Raw genomic sequence first — 22,905 nt, 5'->3', positions numbered from 1 at the left:
AATTGATGTTAAAATTGTTTAGAATTTTGCATAACTCACAGGTACGTAAAACTCGTAACACTCACTACTATTTCCTTGCTCGCAGCTGTACATAGATCTACATATGAAAATTCTATAATTTCAAACGTTTATTGTCATAAATCTCTTGTTAATATATATATATACAATCCAATAAATGTATATATATATACATATGTATTTTTAATTATCAAAATCTTAAATAAAAGCCTTATATGTACATACACTAACTTTTCATATAAAACATATCTACATATATTTTTTGCGATTTATTTATGGTGTGATCGCCATAGTTTCGTCCTAAAAGTAAAAGAGTTTTTGAGATACAATTAAATGCGTCATTAATTAATACAGATAAATATAGATTTAATACCTAATAGGGTTTACTCAACGGTTTTAACCGAATAAGTGTATTATAGTACGGCGTAATTCCAGGCAACACAACTGTAGTAATCAAGTAAGTCTTCGAATGATTAGTTTCAATTAATCTGCCTAGAAGATTCTTGCGATAAAGAGTCTCACAAATTACAACTTTTGAACCATTTTAAAACTACCAATTTTTGTATATATAATATTTTCCGACAATGTGCACAGCAATTTTAAGTATTTCGCGTTCTTTTGAAATATGTAGTTTTTTTTTTTACTCCCAAGATGTAAATGTATTTACATTTGTATTAGACGACTGTGAGCTGAAAATGTATTTTGTATTATTTGTATAAATATATCAAAATTATTGAAATAATACAAACCTTGAGTGCGGATAAAATAAATTGTTCTACCTTTCAAAAGTTGCTAATAAACGATTCATATGATTTCAGCTGTCTTTACAACTGTGTTGCTTCTCCAGTACTCTTTTTCAGTTGATAGAAGCACTAAATTTGCAACGACCGCATTTTTTTTATTTAAAAGATACATTTTTAGTGGTATTTATATTTCACATTTTCTTGTTTTCGCTCGTAAAATCGTGTTAACTCTTTCAGGCATATTGCACATTGTATCGCCTCTTTCACCTTACGTAAGTGATACGTTATTGCGCTCACCTAACACATGAGTACGAACAGTATAAGATGAGTGACTAGCAAACAAAATCCAGAAATACATACAGATACTCTCGGTAAAACTCACACCAATATGTTCACGTGCATATGAGAATTTAGTAAAATTKTTGAGTTCATGACTGCGGTGAGATCGCTGGCGGGCGGTTTATTAGTACAGCGGCAACTTGTAGAAAATTGTTGAAGACTATTAGAACGAGCGTTAAAAAATCGGCACATCCGCCAGGGCAATGAAAACCTTTGAGGAGGTAATGCTTATTCCAATTAATTTCACGCGTCGTTTCGTGGTCATCCTATTCAACACCAGCAATACCAAATCTATTTGTAAATATACTAGTCACATTTCGTGCATTCAAAGCTTTACTATGTTTGTGACTCCAACAAATGATTTATATGAACATATGTTGAATATGAGTAAAACAAAAGGGAAGAGAACTTTACCAATGGTGGTTACTTGTTTGGTGAGGGCTGATGACTTCCGATACCAAATATTCGACTATGAAATTATAAGGTTTTGTGAATATGGAGTCTGTTGACTTAAAACGGCGCAAACGATGACATGCCACGAGTTATGCACAATCTCCCCGTAAGTCTCTTCCACATGTGACTACATATACTGAAATTTGTCAACTTCCGTAAAATTTTCTTCAATTTTTTTTTTATTATTAAAATATTAATTTTGCACTTTTTTTACCTGAACGATGTATTCGCTCCAACACTTCGATAACACAATTGGATGTTTGGATGTTACAAAAATTGTGCACAAATATGCTATGTTCAGGGAATCATAATCAGTGTTGCCAGATTTTCATATGTACCAGAAAGCTATCTTTTGGCATGTTATAATGTATTAAAAAACTTTTTTAGTTTGAATTGTCATATAAGTGCTAATACACCTGGTTAAGTTTAAATATAATTTAGTTTATATAATTAAAGATAAAGTTTATTGGCGAATGCAAAATTTTTTAATGGATATTTATTTTTATGCTTTTTTTTTTTTAATTTTGCGTCAAATTCTGACCTAAATTTAAAGATTTAAAATGCAAAAATAATTAATTTATCTTTCATTTATACAATCGTATCAATAAATTTTTGAGAAAAATTACATTAATTAATTTTTGAACCCCTAGCGTTGACGCCGTGTTCATTTAGGTATGCGCCATACAATGTCTATGAACATTATTGACAGTAATGACAGTATGTATCGGATTGAAAAAAAGAGCAGAAAACGAAAAAGTGTACTAGGCTACTTATAGAAGATAATAAATATTTTTAATTTKATTGAAAATTACTCATAACAATATTAAAACCGTAAAAATGTGTTTATTACAAAAGTAATAATATTAATGTTTAGTAATAGCAATGCTAACAATTTATATATATTAATTTGCGTTTCAAATATTTTTGTGTGGCAACACTTGAAAAACCGTTCGTCAAAAACGACGAGCCTCGTCTTGCTTCGCAGGCAGACTTTCGTACACTTTGTATTTGCCGTGGTATTTAATCGAAAATGTTTGCGGCGGCGGTAAGATGTAGCAAAACATTTACTCGTCAAATTTTTGTGAATATCTGTAGAAATTCATTGAGAAAGAAGTTATTAAAAAGGGAATTCAATTGTGAAAAATATCCTAAATTAAAAATTACTTAATAATGGTGTTGAAAGCATTAAAATTATGTACTAAAAGTGTTGAAAGATATTTATTTGCCAAGTGAAACATTAAATAAAATTGCGGAGTAAAATTGAGGCGCGAGTAATTATATTATAAAGAAAGCAAGTGAAATGTAAAACTGTAAAGTAATTGAATTTTATAAGAAAAAATCTGTATTCAATAACTGAACGGAGATATAAAACAAAGGCCAACATAAAATTGGTTGCTTTGGGTTTTGGTGACGGTGCTGATGTAAGTGTAATTTTTCATATAAACGAGATTTGGCTCAGTTTTAGGTACTTCATTGTATATGAAGAGCTAAAAAATATAAATTGTGTTGAAATAACCAGGGAAAAGTAATATTTTCTAAAGTTTATTAGCTGCAAAGTTGAAAGAAAAAATACATACATTTTTAGGTTAGGTCAATTCAATTGGTTTATATACGTCGTTTTGTTCCTCTATTTCACCTCCGCTGTCGTCGTATATATGTATACACGCGCGCTCGTGAATATTTAGTATACACATCCACATCTACAATATATGTGTATAGAGTTCAAATTCATACATAAATATGTATACAGTGAGTGAGTGAGTGGTTATATATATATATAGATGTATATGAACATTTGCCTTCCTGACAAAAACGTATGACTGGCAACGACGATAAAGTCAAMGGCGACTTGCTGTGTTGGGGCGAATTTTTTTCGTGTAGATACAAATACACTCACACATATACAAACACGACGGACAGGACCGTTGCCATATTACAGAACTAGGAAGAATTTTGAAAGTTAAATTCCGTTTAATTATAAATAAATACAAATTAATAAAATAAAAGTATTTTACATATAAAGTTGAAATGTACTTAAGAATAAATGTGATGTTCGAAATATTTTGAATAACGTTTGTAGGTTTAAAAGAATGTTGGGATTAAACGAAAAACTGTAAGTGGCAACAATAGCAAATCGTTTTGTTGTATTCGGACATATTCGGGTGTTCAGTAGTCGTACGCCTTTTAGTGAAAATTAAAAATAAAATTAAAAACAAAATAGAAAAGAAAATATAGACAACAAGAATGCTGAGAACGACCTGAAATTTTACTTTTATTTTACTCCTTTGCTTTTATTGTAATTCCGTTTTCAATTGTTGTTTATTTATGGTTATTTGCAAATTAAAGATAATAGAGACGGAAATTGAATTGATGAAAATATTCAATAAAAGTACGAAAGCGCAAATAAACTTTATTGACYTAAACCTCCTTAAGCTAACAAAAAACAAGATCACAATAGAATTACATGTTAATCTGCATATTCAGTATTATATATTCACTCGACATAGCTTTCTTACAACTTATTATAGGTATACTATGTACCTTTATAATTAATTGTAGCTACGAATGCAAATTATATTATACTTACATATCGAAGATAAGATACCCGCAAAAATGGAGGGAAACCCTATGCATGCCCACTCTATCCCGCCGTAAGAGGTACGACTAGTGGCCATTTTCAGTTCATTTAAGCACTGCTATATGAGGAGCTCTTGTTTGGATGTGCAGTGTATATGCCTAGTATGCTTCACCCAGTACAGTACAATGACGCGGTATTCGCGGGCGCATACTTCATATTTGTATGCAGCTTCACCACCCCATTCGCCACCAATTTCCTTTCTTCTCCAAGCAAGTCTTAAAATCGCATTCAAATATTCCACTTTGACTACCGTCGGTAGTCAGCCAGCCAGTCAGACAGCCACAGTTGTCGTCGTCGTCACTGCTGCTGACCCATTCAAAACAATAACAAAAACAAGGTACTCAAACTACTTGCACACAAACAATCTCATTTTCAAGGATTGTGTCATTTTATTTCTCTTTTACACTCATTCGTATGATGATGTCAATACTAGTRTCGCTCACTGAAGTTGTTTCACTTTAACAAACGTGTTTGTTGCGTTTGTATGGCTCGGTTCGTCGCTTTCTCTTGTTATATACGAGCGCATAATCAGCAAAAGCTACGAAGTGTTTGTATTTTCCTTATCTTTGCTAGTACAGTTTACAATAATAAAATATTCAAATACTCAGACAATGTTTAATCGATTAAAATTGTGATATTTTTATTTTTCAAAAATTATTCAATGCTTGTGATGCACTTTTGATAGTTTTTCCTGAGTATTCAAATATATGAATCTTCTCACCATGATATTTGGGCACATCTTTCTTACCAACTGTGCAAAAGAAAATTTCGCCAGCGATGCAATATACATATGCATACATATATTATATTGATACAGGCATCAATGTAAATAAAATTTGACATGCCTACTATATAATAAAAAATATTACCGGGCCGCAAATATTATAATTTAAATGAATAACCAAACTAATCGAAGTGAAATATGCATATAAATCATTATTTAAGTTTAATGTCTTGTTGTTTTTTTTTACAAAATACAGCTGGGAGGGTACAATTTTGATATCAAGAAACAAAGGGAAGAACTTTCTGACACTAAAATATGTTGTACATATTGAAAATTTGTGTCTGATTGCCTTCGATTTTTCTACAGAGATTGGGGGAAATAAATTTGACATGCTTTTTTGTTTGTATACAGTTTTGAAAATCATCAGTCAAAATAGTGTTGGTTATGAACCATGTTGTATGGAATTTTATATTAGTATATGGACATAAAAATGTTTACTATCTCATATTATTGCACGTCACACAAGTTCGTATATTTATATATATTTGATTTTTTTTTTGTTTTAAATGCTTTTGTCATATGTACATATATTAATCGCAAGCAAGTGCACGCATACGAGCAGGTCAGACTGATGACGACGGATTTGGGCGAACGATATTATTGGTGAACAAGGTGAAGTTTGCGTGKGTGGGGGATGGGGCTTGGTATTTTCTCGTCGCCGTCGAGCTCCAATGGTTTGCTATTTTGCCTACCTTTTTTTTCTACTCCCTCCATAGTGACGCTCTTTATGAGTACATTTTGTGTTATATGTGCATATGTAGCGTAGTGTGCATTTTGAAATATTTTGTGCCAATTTGGAGAGTGGTTGATTTATTTTTGTATAGAATTGCAATGCATACCTACAAATATTCAAATATTATCAAAATTRAAAAGATATTATTAGTGTAATGAAATATTTTTCCTTACTAAAAATGTGAAACTAAATTTGCTGTAAAACTCCTGTAGAGATGTAATAACCAAAYTTACTCGCGGACTAGTTTATATACGGCTAAGAAACGTCGATTCGGCAACATTTCTCAAAATGATTTCTACCGCTTAAACAACAACACCAATATATTTTCTTCTATTACAAACAAGATTTTTAGAATAATAATACCCAGTAAATGWGAGTTAATGAAATTTAAAGTTAAAAATGTTTATGGGGTAAACCAAGATTCATGGAAATTATAAAGTTTCTTCATTTCTATCTTTGTGTTAATATGTATACAAATTTTTTAACTTATTTTCATTATATATTCATGGTAAAACGAATGAAACGTTATTTTTGTTTTCTTTACAGATTTAGGATTTCGAAAGCTGCTTGTTTTGCCAAATATATTTCAAAATTGCCTTCTATGAGTTGACGGCCGCTCACAGCGAAATGAAAAGGCAATACAGTCAGCGTATGCCAATAGAATCAAAGCCGCAGCAAACATATAAATATCGTTTAAATAATAAAAAAACCGTATTAATTTCCATTGGAGTTGATGAGAAAGCAAAGTATTATTGGAATTAACAATTAAAAAAGAAAAAAAAAAAACATCGGTAGTTTTCGACAGAAATCATCATCTCAAGTGTTATCTCAAAAGTTGACAACAATTGAAATAATACATTAAAAGCGTATAGACTACAATAAAAATTAAGTGCAGCAATTGCAACCAAAATGATGAAACGTACGCGTGTGGATGAAGTCCAATACGGCACGCGCCCTGGTCCTGGAGGTGTGGGTGGTAGTGGCGGTGGAGGAACTGGCGGAACCATAGTGGGGACCTCTAATCCCGGTAATACAGTTAATATCGGCACTATTGTTCCCGGTAGCCATGCTAATACCAGTTTAAGTGTCGGTTTGTCTGGAAGTAATGCAACTGGTTCAATCCCACATCATCGCATTTTAATACCACCACATGGTGGAGCACAGACAATTGCTTATTTGCCATCAACAACACCAGCAGCGACAAACATGAAAGGTTCTGGTGGAATGGGGGAAAGTAGTAGCGTTAGCGGCAATTCCTCGAGTCATGATAATATTGGAGGATCCAGTGGCAATGCTGCGCAGTTAACTGGAGGAACAGTTGTAACTTCAGGTGGCGGAACCGCGGGGACTATCAATGCAGGAACTGTCCACACACAAGCTGTACAGTATTCTTCAACTTGTAAGTAGATTAAAAATATAAATTTATTTTTGTATATTAATTTTATTTAGGTATTAAAAAAAAGTGTGGATTTTTTGTATTTATTTTATTTATCCAGCCTACAATGTTACAACAGTATCTTCCAGTGTTGGTGGTAATATAAAAGCAACTACAGATGGACCCGTGCAAATTCATGTAACCGGTGGTGGTGCAGGCAGTAATGTACAGAACTCTGCATCGCAGCCAAATTCTCTGCGAACACGTACAATCAGCTCTTCTCAAAATATTACAGTAGGCAGTGGAACTGCACTGAATGCACCCCAACCTTTGGCAGTGGTACCACCGTTACCAACAACATCGGGTCAACAGCAAGGTCCTCCACAAGCTGGTCAGCCACAAGGTGGTCCTCCACGACTTAAAGTGGAGGATGCACTTAATTACTTGGATCAAGTAAAGTTCCAATAYGCTGATCAGCCACAAATCTACAACAACTTTTTGGATATAATGAAAGAATTCAAATCCCACTGCATTGATACACCCGGTGTAATTCAACGGGTGTCAACACTTTTTAAAGGCCACCCAGAACTGATTTATGGCTTTAATATGTTCCTGCCAGCCGGTTATAAAATCGAAATACACTCAGATGAATTAGGCGTTTCAGTACCCGTTGTATCAATGCCATCATCGTCGCCAAACAGCTTGCACGGTAGTATGTCTAATTTACCCGGAAGTGTTGGCAATATCCAAACACCACTAATACTTAAATCAAATCAGAGTAATTCAAGTAATACTTCGAATACTATAGAACTCCAACAAATACATGGTACCAGTAGCGGTAACGCAAGTGTGGCTGTCAATCTGATGACACACGGTGGCGCATCATTGTCGCAAACAACAATTCATGCACTACAGTCACCGGCTTCACAGTCTTCACCAAGTGGAGCGGGAATGACTCAACAACATGCTCAAGTTTCTGTATCGCCTGCGCCATCTTCCGTTGCCCAAATTCAGAGTGTGACAGTGGCACCAGTTGCGGCGGCACATTTACCACAAAATTTTTCAAGAGATCGAGAGCGTCCTCCTATAGCTCCGGCCATAGTGACTAGTAGTATAGGTGGCGGTCCACCCACACTTAATGCGCTTGGCGAATTAAATCCACAAATAAACAACGCTGTCAGTACTGGCAATATTGGTAATACTGGAGGCAATGCACACCATAATCTCCACCACATTCAACAGGCGCATCAGTCATTACTAATGGGGGAAACTGTAGGCCAACAAAATCAGCCGGTCGAGTTCAATCATGCGATATCGTATGTCAATAAAATTAAAGTGAGTTATTAACAACAATATTAATTAAAACCGAAAAAACGTAATGTTTTTCCTCTCAACTTTTCAGAATCGTTTCCAGAATAAGCCGGAAAAATATAAAAAATTCCTCGAAATTCTTCACACTTATCAGAAAGAGCAGAAAGTGATTAAAGAAGGTAGTCCCAATCAAGGGAAAACATTGACCGAACAAGAGGTGTATACACAGGTTGCAAAGTTATTCGGTCAGGATGAGGACCTCTTGCGGGAATTTGGTCAATTTCTTCCGGACGCCACGAATCATCAAGGTGCGCAATATATGTCCAAATCGCATAATGACCACAAACGTTGCAGCTCTAACATAGCTGTGGGCCCAATGGCTAACAGTGTTAGTGGCGCTATAAGCGTTGGAGGCGGTAGTGGCCATCACATGGCTATGCCATCAGCTTCTAGCTCTCCGCTACATCTCAATAGTGGTGCGACATTGTCACAGATTGGTGGTGGTACGCATGCAACGGTATTAGGAAACTTATCTGCTGTGAATACGAGTGTGAGCATCAAATCGTACAACAACACCCAACAGCAGCCTCAAAATCATGTGATCAGTGCGAATGCAGTTGGAGGCCGTGGTGGAGACGTAGATTATGCACATCATGTAACGCTTCATTCTAGTAGCGGTGTTCATTTGAAGGTGATACATGATGGTGTTCACCACGATTTAAATGTCGGCTCAAATATGCGCAACTATGAGAAGGACACGCACCGCAGCAATCACCACGCTATTACGGGTCTGAAATATTCACACGGAGCAGGCTCCAATGTTACTGGAGTTACCAGCCACTCTTCGAAGAAGTCGCCAAGCTACAATTCCGGATTTGGTGCGATAAGCGGCAGTGGCAATGCATCAATGAGTAGTAGTAGCGGAATTGATCGCACGTCGATTAATATGAATTATTCGCACCAAGTACTCGGTCACTTATCGGCAACGCGTCGTCCAGCAATCGATGATGGCGGTAGTGGCAGTGGCGTCATGGGTGGTGGACCACCGCCGCCTAAAAAGCACAAGCCGATTTGTAAGGACATCACGTTTTCGGAGGCTTCGCGAAAGTGTACCATATCCGACGCGGCATTCTTCGATAAAGTGCGCAAAGCATTACGAAATCCTGATGTATACGACAACTTTTTGCGTTGTCTTACACTATTCAACCAGGAGATTGTATCAAAGACTGAACTGTTGAATTTGGTAACGCCATTCTTAAGTAAATTCCCAGACCTACTTAGCGGATTTACTAAATTTTTGGGACAACCCGTGTCGCAAATGTCTTCGAGCGGTAGCGGCGGTACTGGCACCGGCATATTCGGTTTGGAAGAAATACCAATGCAATCTGCACATCGGCAAAGTGGCGGCCTAAGTAATTCAGGTGCAATAAACGATCGTCAAGGCGGTGAATTGGCACAGGATATCGATTTGACGTCGTGCAAACGACTTGGTGCATCCTATTGCGCCTTGCCACAGTCCATCGTACCGAAGAAATGTTCTGGCCGTACAACGTTATGTCGTGAAGTTCTAAATGATAAATGGGTGTCATTTCCAACTTGGGCCAGTGAGGATTCGACATTTGTAACTTCACGTAAAACACAGTTCGAGGAAACCATTTACAGGTGGGAGATTCAAAATTTTAATGCATTTTATAATTTTTTTTGTCATTGAGTGCATTTCATTCTCGTACAAAACACATAATACGTAGATTCTTTATTTAAAAATTCACTTTTTGTATATAAACAAACAAAAAATAAACACTAAATAAATATCTAAACCACAAAATTCTAATCAAAGGAATATTCACAGGACGGAAGATGAACGTTTCGAATTGGATGTGGTAATTGAGACTAATAGTGCAACAATTCGTGTACTCGAGGGTGTGCAGAAGAAAATGTCACGTATGTCACCGGAAGATTTGAGCCGATTTTATTTGGACGATTACTTAGGTGGCACCTCACAGACTATTCACCAAAGGGCTATACACCGGATATATGGTGATAAAGCAGGCGAAATAATACAAGGTCTGAAGAAGAATCCCTCGGTTGCGGTGCCAATAGTGCTCAAACGATTGAAAGTAAAGGAAGAGGAGTGGCGCGACGCACAAAAAGTAAGTTTTGCTATCTTTCGGTTGATACTTATGCAATCTTTTATTGAATCTTTCAATWCCAAATTATTAATTTATATGAACTTTCACGTTTTATTAGGGCTTCAATAAGCTGTGGCGTGAGCAAAACGAAAAGTATTACTTAAAATCACTCGACCATCAGGCAATAAATTTTAAACCAAACGACATGAAGGCGTTGCGTTCCAAAAATCTCTTCAATGAAATTGAAACATTATATGATGAGGTATGTAGCGACAATTAATTTTAATAACTTTTTTTTTTTACCAAAATTTTCAAATAAAAGAGTATATGTTCTCTCTTGTTTCGATTAGCGCCACGACCAAGATGATGAAAATGGTGAACCTATTACTGGACCACATCTCGTGCTGCCATATAAAGATAAGACAATACTGGATGATGCAGCGAATTTGTTAATTCACCATGTAAAGCGTCAGACTGGTATACAAAAGCAGGAAAAGACAAAAATTAAGCATATATTGCGGCAATTCGTGCCCGATTTGTTTTTCTCCGCCCGTCAACCATTAAGTGACGATGAACGTGAGGACGGTGAGTCAGTTGCTTAGCAAATGCAAATTAGTATATATTTATTCTACATAAATTCATTTAAATGTTAAATATTTATTTTTATTTCTAAATTAAACTTCTATATACATAACCTTTAAATTTTTTACTAACAAATTATTTATTTACATACTATTTGTTACATTTATTAAATATGTAACGATTCTATGCATTTAATTAAATTATATTAATTAGTTTGAATTTTAATTTGTTTTTTCTGTGCCTGATAATAATTTAGTAAATGTTTTTTTTTCTTCTTTTCTTTTTCTTAACAATCAATACATTATCATCTACATCTACATTCTCATGCACTAATAATTAAATGTATAATTAAATTTTTGCACTTTGTTATTGAATCTTTGATTTTTTTTTATTTACTACCAAATTTTTACATATTTCTGTAACACATAATCTGCAACCTCTTACTCTAAAATCATCATCGACACGCACAATTTCGTTTCACGCTTTGCCATGCTTCATATTTTTATCTGTAAAGTATTCCCATTTTTAATAGATGACARCGAAAAGATGGATGTCGATTGCAATACAACAGGTAATCGGAGCGAACGTGAGTTACATGCCAGCAGCAGTGGCTGCAAAGGGAGTAGAACATCAAGTGGTAGTACGTCGAACACCGATACAAATTGTGGTGCAATAGGCAATTCCAAGTCCGATGGCGCTATTTCACATGACAAAAATTCTTTAAATTCATCGACAGATAATAGTATTTTGTTGGAAAATCTCAAGAATGGTGAATCGAGTGCATCAGCTGTAAATAGTAATAACAGTACTGGTCAAATAGAAGTTGCGGATCACAACACTGGTAATACATCTGCGTCCAATATATTGAGCGCGGGTGAAAAAGCCACCTCCAATAAAGATTCCAATTCGTCGTCGCTGGCTAAGGGTCAAGTCAACAATATTAACGCTGTTGACGATGTGCATAGTGCAGGTCGTTCATCAGCCGAAGCAATGACCAAACCCAACAGCACTGTAGCATCTTCTACAACATCCACAACAGTAACGGTGTTGTCTGAAAATAAGACGCAAGGAAATAGTAATGTGACCGGCGCTGCTACGGTCGACAATACATGTGGACACAAGGATACAGCCGGCATCACATCATCATCTAACACAATAACACCAACTGGGTTAAAAGCTGGTGGAATGAAAGATGCAAATGAGAAAAATAATAGCAATGCTATCGACACTAGTGCGGGTACAAATGTAACAACTGCCACCTCAACTCATGCCAGTGATTGTAATTCTGTTGATYCAATAAAGATGGAAATTAAGGAGGAAACACCTGATATGGATGTGGACATACAGCTGCCACCTCATGCTGTCAGTAAACATTTGGTAAGTGTTTAATGTCTTGAATTTTGAACATCATAAAAATTTAAACAAAATATCAATAAAATAGAGTGAGAATGAAAAATGAAAATTATTAACTAGTAACAATTAGCGATTTTTCGACTCGTTGTTTGTTGGTATTGCCAACCTAAGAAGAAATTTATTTGTGTAATTTTTCTAATACACATGCATTTAAAAGTACACATTCAATATTAACTTTGCCATATTTTTTCGTTACATTATAATATATATTCTTGACTAGTAAGAAATATTTGGTGGTAAAAATCTTTTTCATGCTACACATTCTCTACGTACTTTCTCTTTAGAAATTTGTTCCCAACACCAATTTAAATATCTTTTTTTTTTTACAATTTGTGGTTTGATAATAATCTGACATTAATGTATTATAATAGGAGGAGGCGTACACACTTTTCTTTGCCAACAACAATTGGTATTTATTTTTGCGACTACATGCTATTTTATGTGAGCGGTTGTGCACAATGTACGAACGAGCGCAAATGTTGGCCATCGAAGAAGAACGTCACCGTACAAATCGCCGTGAGAGCACAGCGACAGCTTTAAGACTGAAACCGAAACCTGAACCACATGTGGATGAGTATTATCCAGTATTTCTGGAAATGCTGAAGAATGTACTTGATGGTAATATGGATTCGAATTCATTCGAGGATTCTATGCGTGAAATGTTTGGTATACATGCCTACATCTCTTTTACACTCGACAAGGTTTGTATGAGCCCATCTTTACATTCTCCATGAAATATATAATGGATTTATGGTTTTTAGGTGGTTTCGAATGCTGTCCGTCAGCTGCAAAATTGTGTCACTGAACGCGGTGCACTTGAGTGTGTTGAATTGTTTCATCATGAGCAACGWCGTGGTGGTGCAGGCAGTTATTGCCGCGATGCGCAGAAGAATTACGCCAACGAATTGGCATACCAGCGCAAAGCTGAATCTAGTTTACACGAGGAGAACTGCTTTAAAGTATATATTGTAAGTTACTACTTATTTTTTCGTTTTTTTTTGAGCAATTGATATATACTAATAAATACTTTTTTTTTTTTTTTGCTATATTTTACATATTATTAGTACAAAATTGACTGCCGTGTAACGATCGAACTGCTCGACACTGAAGTTGATGAGGCGGAAAAACCTTTAAATAAAGTGAAATCCTGGAGTAAATATGTAGATCGTTTAGCTAATCCCGCCGCGAATAGCATTAGCAGTCAAARTGTTGCAAATTTGTCCAACACAAATATGGGTGGCACCGCGAGTAAYACTAGTGCCGTTACTACCTCAAGTAACTGTAATGCGATGGGCATGCCGACCATGTCAAGCAGTCTAGCAGGTGCAAACGGCGGTGAAATTAAGCTTGAGCGCATGGATGATGACGCACTGGTGAGTAGTTAACTATTTGTGTTTTACTACTCTTATACTTTTAGATAGCATTTTCGTTTATTCTTTACATTTTGTTATATTATGTTTTTTAAATTTAATTTCTTCAATTGGCGTTTAGTTTTCTCGATAAGTATTTGGTTGAATTATTGTGTGGGAGCAATTGTTGCTAAGGGTTAAGCATGCGAATTCCATTAAAATTTACATTGCCCTTATGGAAGCTAGTGAAAATAGTTTGAGAGAAGCAAACCGTGTAAACTTGTTTTTTGTTTTGTTGTGTATAAAACAAATTGAGAAGGAGAGCAATGAATGAACGTAAGAGAGAGAGAAAGAAAGAGTTGAAATGCTATTTAACATATATTTACAAAATTTAGTGCGTTTTACAAGAATGTATGTATGTGTAGTAATAAAAAATATGATCCTAAAAATTCCGTTATAACATATTAATAGAAACTTGTTAGAACTAAAATATGTCGATAATTCAAATTGTCTTTTATTGTTACTGTAACAAAATTTTGTATTCTTGAATTCTATAATGAAAACTATGGCAGATACCTCTCCGCGTCATATAAAACTTAAGACTTTTGGGTTTCGCAGACCSAACTATCATAATATGGCCTCTATTCTCTGTTTTAAGTTTCTGTCTTAGTTTTTATTTACTATTTTAATTAAATGCAGTATTGGAGAGTATAATTTCTTTTAGCCCTGTCCTTTGGTTATAAGCTTCCTAAAGTACGCAAAATGTTTGTTTTAAATAACTAGCGCGAAGATAAATATGAGAAAATATAAATTTTCTCAATTATTTACGAATAAAATTTAAATTTTAATCGGCACATGCATTTGTAAAACAAACTTACTATAATATAGTATATTAGAAAAATGAGCTCAATCTAGGGATATTATTAGTAGCATATAGGGTTATTTTGATATGAACGGTCCCGTCCGTTTTTCCAAGTCCGCTTTTAATAAAATGCTTGAATTTACCACACCTTCYTTCTATCTCCCCTTATCGAAATCACCATTCGATCTAATATTGACACCGATGCAACATTTGTATTTATGACTTAGCCCATTTGTATACATGTACATAAATGCTATATATATTATTGGTTTGATTTGATTTGATTTTTTTTGCTCCGTTGCTTGAATGTTTTGCTGTAAAAACTTCTGTTGTGTGTTTGTGATTTTTGTTGCTTTATTTATTAAGTTTTTTGTGGTATAATTTAGTTCAGCAATGGTTCGTCCTTAAAAGTACAACTTTTACTCACCACTCTTCACTTTTGCAAACGAATAAGTCGCCTAAAATCACTAATTAATGCTTTTTTGCATTTCTTCTCATTTTTTTCAATTTTTCGTACCAGGTCAAACCCCCCAACAAGGCTTAAAAAATCAAAAACATAAACAAAAAAATATCAAAATGAGCGATTACTAATAAATAATGTAAATTAAATGATTTTAACATTTTCTTAACTAATACATTAAGGCAGAGAAAGCATAAACAAAAAATCAGCAAAAAGAAAGAAAAAAGAAAATAGCAACGAAGTGATGCATACCTAGATATGAGCATATATTTATAATCCTACACATTTTTCACAAACACATGAAACATAAATGCACATTTGTAAATTTGCAGTAAATTTACCAAAAAAGGCAACATAAATGCTTTTTTATTTTTTTCGACTTTAATTTTTATATTTATATCGCACAAACCCCAGCTTTTATGGAAGACTAGACTCTTCTTCATATTTTAAGTCTAAATTCCCCCAGAGATTTCTGTTTATAGATTTTCATTTAATTGTTTTTTTTTGTAAACGTACTGCGAAGAATTATTTATGACACGACGCATAATACTAGTGCCGATATCGCTCCACTATTTCATATAGCTGCCATGCAAAAGAGATCTATCAAAATGAAGCTAAAGGCTGATCTCTTCATGCACTTTTATACTATAAGAAATGCTCACATTGCTTGTTTTCTATTTTGTATGACTGCAATTAATCTGTTTCCCATTTTTGAAACTTCGAAGCACCCAACGTTTTTTTTTTTTTCTTTTATTTTTTTCTTTAATTCGTGTTTGTTGAGCACCTGGTTGTGATTTGTGGTTTTGTACAGGCTTTAATTTCGTAAAGATTCAATTATTCCCTCTCCGTACATACTTGAAATTGTGCGTGCTCATTATGTTGACATGACGACAAATTCTTGTAAATACATTCATACAATTATGTAAATAAAATCTAATTTTAGGTCACTTACTAATAAAGAATGCAATAAAGAATGGCACTTGTTATCCTTTGAATATAAATTTTGATTTCGGTTTTGCATAGAATCTAATTAAGAAATAAATCGTTACATCAATAAATAAATGCTAAGTTTACTTAATTGTAAAGCCAAACTAAATATAACTGTACGTGTATGATTAATATACTACGCAAAAGCAATCTGTAATTAGTTGAATAGCTTTGAAATGTAGGTAATTTTAAAGTTAGTGAGTGGCTAAGGCCAAACAGCTAATAACTTTTGGCAAATAAATATTAAATATATGCGATTGTTTTTTTTATAAGAAAAAACCTCTACTAGTACATTTACATTGCACTACAAACTTGAGTTTGACTTAATGTGTATATTTGGCGCGGTAAATTCGCGCCAAACGTAAAAAATGTCCGATGAACTAAAATTTGTGGCGCAAAGTGATGCTACTATAAACTTTAATTAATCGATAAATGGGTCGGTGCCACAATTCACAATAAATTTTTGTCGGGCGAGTATTTGTTGAGCATAAAATTCCAACATAACAAACACAAATTATACAACTGCTCTGATAATCCTTTTACCCAATGGTTGTAAAGTCCCACAATAAGGTAAGTTCAAAATGTGTGACAGCAATATTAAATCAGCTGACAAATACTTTATTATATGTTGTGGTAATTTAAAATGGAGAGAGTTGCCACCATTTAAAAATATTTTTTATTTATGTTTTTATTTTTAATGCCCGTAATTCTTTTATAAAGTGTGTGTATGTGTGTTCCTTTTGTTGTTGCTTTTTTAAATATCTTTTTCTTATACAATTTCTAACATTTATGTATGTGAATATCTTAAATGCATCCCTTTGATTTTTTTTATAATTTTTCATATTCCATATTTTTATTAAAAGCTAATTAGAGAGTGTGGTGTATAGTTGGATACCAAAATATTAAATTTTTACAAAATTTGTACGATCGCTCTAGAAATAGCTTAATTTATCGATGTGTTGAATGATTTTTTAGTTTTAGCTACTTTGTCAGGAAATCTTCTTATATCTATCTATATTTGAGGGTGAGTCATATTTTATGTAAATATATATTTAAATGTGAATAGTTGTATTTTCTTAACAAACCTCCTTTGCGAATGTTACAGTTGACAAAACAAAAACGCAAAAATAAGCTCGTTTGACCTGGTATTTACAATTTTCCATTTTCGGTCACTGTCTGAAGCGAACATTATTTCGTTCATTCATTTTACTTATAGCTTTGCGAATTATATACATTTATACATTACTTTTTGTTGTAGATTCGTTTATTTTGAATTAGCTTTTAAAATATTTTAAGTATTATCGCTTTAGTTTTAGTTATTTGCATGCATTATATAATATGAAAGCAACAAATACACCAATTACAAAAAATTTGACAAATAATMTAATTTTCTTCAACTCCTGCATCTCTTTATTCACAGGATGCGCATGTGATATGTAAAGCTCGCTTCCTCAAACGCAACAAGCGGCTGGCCTGCATGCGCGCAGATCAGCATACACGTTTGCAGCAATTAAAATCGGCGAACGCCACAACGAACACCGGCAATAAAAATGCATTAACTAAAGCTTCCGCTGCAGCAGTGGGAAATGTAGCGACAGACGCTGGTAGCGCCGGTGTCACCACAGACAGTAATGTGAATAGCAGCAGTAGCAGCAGCGATAACCAGGCGACRGCTGGCAGCGAACCGCACTGGAGTTGGAATAAGCGACCGCCAGAACGCGTTGGTAGCATTGTGGTGGGCAGCGGTGCGGAGAAGTACTTCGTCAACGACCGCGACGAAATCAAATTCAACGCATTCGGCCGGCAAGTAATAGCAATCAACAAGAATCTACAATTGTTCAAATGGGACTCGGTGCGGCGTGCAAAATTGGTGAGTGCTGCTAAAAAGCAAAATCAACGAGCACACTTTGAATAATTTTGTTTGTGTACATTTTATTTACTATTCACTCGTATCTTATAGTCACACAGTTATGTAACGCAACGCAAACACAAATTATTTCAACGTTTTACACAAAAGTGGTTGGCGGAGCACGTTAGCGAACAGGCGCAACAGCAATGCACGGACTGGCTGCTCGGCAAGACGGTGCCAAATAGCGGCAGTAGTAGTAGTAATGTCAACTGGGCGCTAAAAACCAAGGTGATACCGCAAAATGATGTGAAACGTACGCCATACCGTGTTTACAATCGTTATAAAGTGACATTCAGCGGCAATGCGAACAGTTGTGCAGACGTTGCTAGTGGCAACAATAGTGGGGTCGCTGGCGGTGGCCGTGTATCAGTTGGCAGTGTTAGTAGTAGTGGTGGTAATGCGCCGGTAGCGGATACTCATCCCACGACGACATCAACGAATACGACGCATTGTAATAGCACGGCACAGTCGCAGACGTCATCCAATGTCGGTCCAAGCAATGTCGGTGGTGGTGGTGGTGGTGTGCAGGCGACTGCAAGYGTAGCGGCGGTGACGACGCCGTCGGCTCTAACATCCACAACAGAAGCGTATAAATTAGCAACAGGTAGTGGCAATAATAACACCAGCAATAACAACAATCGACAATTGGAAAGCTGAATCTGACCGAAAAATGCGGTGAGCGCCAAACGTCGACGTTTAAGCGAACGCGCACAGGTGTGATTTACAGCAAGTAATACTAAAACAACAGCACAACAAAAAAAAAAAACACCAATTATGTAACGATAGCAGCTAAATAAAGAGCCGTCAACGGGGAAATATCGAAATTGGCGCTTTCATAAATGCAAGGCTATTTGATTTGATGCCCAGTTATGTGTATAAAATTTATTTTTCCTTTGTTCTTAAGATTATTTGTTATAAGTTTTGAATTTTTGCTATTTAACACAAATTTTAGGGATTAAGAAATACATATTTTCCATATTTAACTATAAAATTACGTTTTTTGTGTTTACTAATTTATTTTGAAAAGTAGAAAGTAGTTGTTAGGATCGAGAATAGCTGTAATTAATTTTTAAACTTACTCTACTCGGTACAACTGAGCATAATAACTACAACATAAACATACATACATAATATCTAAGTTGTGCATCTTAATTACAACTTCCGTTTGTAGGCCTAACACTCTGCATTAGATGTAGACAAAAAATGAATGGAAGAGCAGCTTATTATTAACGTGTACACGTACTAGTTTGTTATGCAACTATAAATTKAATTTAATTTATAGCAGTCAAAATATATCACTAAATAATAATCAAGAGAAACAAAAACAAAATTTGCTAAGGGTTGATAATATGTAAATATAGTATACACTTGTATATGTAAGGCAATAATCGTAGTCCACAAATCAATGCATTAAGCTATTTATTTTGGCGCGTGTAACGGAGTTAGTTTTATTTGCTTTAGATGCGGTTAATATCAGAGATATGCTTAGATTAATCGTTAAGTCTGTAAGTATGTTTTTTTTTTTATTTTTGCTTGTAAATAGCAATAATTTTGTAGAGCACAATAACACAGGTTAGAAAGGAAATAAATTATAATAATAATATGGAGTATATAATATAAAATGTGAAATTCTAACAAATAAGCATTTTTTCCTAGTTATATTAACTTTCAATTAAGAGTTATCGTGTGAATACAATTATTTTGTAATGATAAACGGATTTATTGAAAAATACTTATAATAAATGATACATTTGAAAAAAAAAAATAATAATAATAACGCTTGTATATGTTTATTTATTAAAATAGAAATCAAATTGCCTTAAGTGGAATGTATATGTTCGTAAAAGCAAGTAACAACAAAAACTTAAAACAAGAAAAAACGTTAATTTCGGCCGAATCTTTAACACACAGTCTGTATGAAGGCTAAGTGCTATAGTGGTCCAATTTGAACAATTTATGCGGAGATTGTAACATTGTCTTGGGCAATAATCTATGTCGAATTTCGTCAAGATATTTTCCAAATAAAAACGTTTTCCATATATAAAAACTTGATTTYGATCGTTCTGTTTGTATGTCAGCTATATTCTAAACTTGTGTGGTAACGGCGGACAAAGTAGCAGCATCTGGGGGAGAAAAGAGCGTGTGCACAATTWCAGATCGGAATATTAAATACTGTGGGTCTGGTTTGTATTTGAATATACAGACAGGAGATCATGTCTAAATCGCMTCACCTCGTCACGCCGATGATGTATGTATGTATATGTACAAATATTTTATATGGTCTCCGACGTTTCTTATGGGTGTTAGAAACATCGTGGCAAACTGAATGAATACACCCTGTTCAGGTTATAATGAAGCTCWTAAACGTTTCAGTATATTTTTACTTACTCGCAACAGAATATTAATTTTCACCGACAATTACTTCTCATCAGTAAGTGCAATCTGCTTGTGAWAAATTATTCATGGAATGTCGAAATATCTATAAAGCCGACTTTGAGCATAAAGTGGTAATTGGTAGTCCAGCAAAACGTATACAAAGAAGGAAAAATTTAACGTTATTGATTAWCCTTGACATTCAAATTCACATTCTCTTTGTTATTTTGACAGCCAACAAKACTTTATTCCTTCCAGTTCATGATTTCGGCAAGAGTACATACAGCGCTGCAATAAAATGATCAAAATTGCCGGCCGGTAACTTTTAGAAAAAACCAAGAAATATTTGTGGTAAAAACCAGAAACTCAAAAGGTACAGATCCTATAGTTAGTCTTTAGAGTTATACTGGTGCGGGCTTAGGCTTCTTTAATTGCTGGAATTTTTCAAACGTCGTAGTGGTTATAATGGAGAAAAATATTTAAATATTTTTGAAAGAAGTTGAATGGATCATCTTTGACCGGAAACAAACTTACTAGTTATGTTGAACCGACTGTCGTGGAATGTTTTTAAAAATTCTAAAATTTGGCTTTTCTGTGGAAGTATGTATGCAAACAGTTTAAACTGTATGTTAAATCGTTTTTGACCCTCACAAATTTAATTAGTCTCCTCTACGCCCTCTTCACGACCACAGATCACTGGTAAATTATATTTTCTTTAACCTGTTCTAATTTTTTCAGTTTTTATCATTTTRAAGGCTTTTACACTGGCCTATACACGTCATTTCCAAATGAAAATGCAGAAAAAGTTCTTTCAGTTTGGTGTTTTAGTGACTTTATTTTTTTGATGGTCTTGATGAGTTTGAAATAGGTTCTCTTAACATTTGTGTTTCCTTTTTTCCTAATATTTTTTTTACTCACTAATAACAATTTTTCATCATCATTTACAAATACAAGAGCTAATTTTAATTCAATATTTTTATTTTTGCTTATATTAAAAATAGTTTAAAAAGATGTTTTTATATTTTAAATGATGGTCAGCACTCAATCTATAAATTAAGTTTGAAAATTTTACTAAAAATGAAAAATTTCAAAGAATTTATGTCTAACCAATTTGTGTTTCATTTGGTCGAAAATCACAAATTGGCAAGCTAACAAATTTTACATACATACATACATGTTGTTCACAATTTTATAAATTTTCTTACAAATTTGCATCAGCAAARTCATACATAATAAATACTTTGCCGATATTTCCCTTGCTATTTTAACAATTTAAGCTTTTTATTGCTTTGCAGTCATAATTTGCTGCTTTTGTTTGTTTATGATAAAATACAATATGTGCAACAATTACATGAGAATATAAATTAATATTAGTATGCACGCACAAAATGTGTCAGACAAATAAAACGAAATGTCATATGTATAATTATTTTTTAAGTATTTTAAATATAGTTTGAGGTTGACTCTTGCTTTTTTTTCTTGAATTTTACTTCATTCCCAGTCCGTGCATGGTTTCAAAGTCACAATCAGTCATCCAAAATAGTAGGACAACTGCAAGCACAAAATTGCCAGCAACTTGCTGCATACTCCATAACTATTATATAATGATCAAGAAATAATCACTTTGCATAGCCTTCAACGTCGCGGGTATTATTACATAATTATAAATGAGTGTATAGCGTATATATGTGTATATTTTAAGTAAAGCGCTTTTAAGTAAAAATAGAACAAAAGTTTCGCATTTCACGTGATTACTTTCACAATTAAGTTCTGTGTAAAACAGTTATATACCATTAAAGCGTTGTTCTTAAAAATTTCCAAAAAAAAAAGTAGGGAAAACATTATGCAAATATTTAAAAATACATCTACTATATTATCTATATGAGTGAGTTGGTTGTTGATGATATTAAAATTTTGTTTGTATAAATTTAAGTAAGTATATAGTATGTATCTGTTTTGCTTACAAAATCATTTGAAGGCGTTCATAATGACTCTTAAAGTATATTGTCTATTTAATTTATTAACCCTTGGCATGACCATTAAGTACCAATTGTATATTCGATACTCCGTTCGATTGCTTTATTTTACTGCCATTAGCTGTTGTGACTTCCTCTATAATTAAATAAATAAACAGAAAAATAGAGACATGTAAATAATGTGCAATTGTGCGTGTTTTTTTGCTGACATACAATAGTATGTGCGTATAAGTATGTTTGGAGTACAGAGTTCGCAATAAAATTAAGAAGCATACATGCAAAAATTCGGCAATTTAAGAATAAATTTCATTAAAGTAGTAAGCAAATATATAAGAAGCGATTTTGTTGAAATTCAATAAAGATATTGTTTGTTAAGCGTTTAAAGAGAGAGAGAGAGGCTGGGGAGAGAAGTAAGGGACAAATGACTAACGGTATTTATAAAAAGGTAAGCACAAAGCAAACAAAAGTATT

The 22,905-nt window shown here is 34.0% G+C and overlaps 2 protein-coding genes and 1 long non-coding RNA gene across 17 annotated transcripts in view; 1 reads left to right on the top strand and 2 right to left on the bottom strand.

The window, feature by feature from the left end:
- The window catches only part of LOC108974696, a 22,757-nt gene extending 3,904 nt beyond the window's left edge, over window positions 1-18,853 (top strand). For 4 of the 9 annotated variants that reach the window (XM_018942690.1, XM_018942689.1, XM_018942688.1 and 1 more), the window contains 12 exons: window positions 6,255-7,107; window positions 7,205-8,418; window positions 8,486-10,056; window positions 10,232-10,544; window positions 10,642-10,785; window positions 10,874-11,108; window positions 11,620-12,482; window positions 12,890-13,219; window positions 13,280-13,486; window positions 13,583-13,891; window positions 17,597-18,046; window positions 18,137-18,853. In XM_018942690.1, the coding sequence (XP_018798235.1) occupies window positions 6,618-7,107; window positions 7,205-8,418; window positions 8,486-10,056; window positions 10,232-10,544; window positions 10,642-10,785; window positions 10,874-11,108; window positions 11,620-12,482; window positions 12,890-13,219; window positions 13,280-13,486; window positions 13,583-13,891; window positions 17,597-18,046; window positions 18,137-18,742 (6,732 nt within the window). In that variant the 5' untranslated portion in view covers window positions 6,255-6,617 and the 3' untranslated portion in view covers window positions 18,743-18,853. Of the gene's footprint in view, window positions 1-2,573; window positions 2,975-6,254; window positions 7,108-7,204; window positions 8,419-8,485; window positions 10,057-10,231; window positions 10,545-10,641; window positions 10,786-10,873; window positions 11,109-11,619; window positions 12,483-12,889; window positions 13,220-13,279; window positions 13,487-13,582; window positions 13,892-15,249; window positions 16,191-17,596; window positions 18,047-18,136 lie in introns of those variants that run through there. The other 5 variants (XM_018942691.1, XM_018942695.1, XM_018942692.1 and 2 more) reach the window with 5 other exon arrangements.
- LOC108974698 lies at window positions 273-1,901 on the bottom strand. 5 transcript variants are annotated; one of them, XR_001993817.1, is made up of 6 exons: window positions 1,768-1,901; window positions 1,515-1,689; window positions 1,122-1,406; window positions 768-1,058; window positions 392-707; window positions 273-318 (listed from the first exon to the last, which is right to left on the bottom strand). It is a non-coding gene; the product is annotated as an uncharacterized LOC108974698 (long non-coding RNA). The 5 variants fall into 5 exon arrangements; XR_001993818.1 differs by having other exon boundaries at window positions 392-700; window positions 1,122-1,391; XR_001993819.1 differs by having other exon boundaries at window positions 1,144-1,391.
- Window positions 18,854-21,708: 2,855 nt separating the features above from the next.
- LOC108974709 (TRPL translocation defect protein 14) overlaps window positions 21,709-22,905 on the bottom strand; it is a 26,566-nt gene continuing 25,369 nt past the window's right edge. For all 3 annotated transcript variants that reach the window (XM_018942716.1, XM_018942718.1, XM_018942717.1), the window contains one exon: window positions 21,709-22,570. In XM_018942716.1, the coding sequence (XP_018798261.1) occupies window positions 22,479-22,570 (92 nt within the window). In that variant the 3' untranslated portion in view covers window positions 21,709-22,478. The remainder of the gene's footprint in view (window positions 22,571-22,905) is intronic.

The sequence above is a fragment of the Bactrocera latifrons genome, unplaced genomic scaffold, assembly GCF_001853355.1.
Source record: "Bactrocera latifrons isolate USDA-ARS-PBARC rearing strain unplaced genomic scaffold, ASM185335v1 scaffold_58, whole genome shotgun sequence".
In the NCBI taxonomy this organism is placed as follows: domain Eukaryota; kingdom Metazoa; phylum Arthropoda; class Insecta; order Diptera; family Tephritidae; genus Bactrocera; species Bactrocera latifrons.
This window is presented reverse-complemented; position numbering and strand designations above follow the sequence as displayed.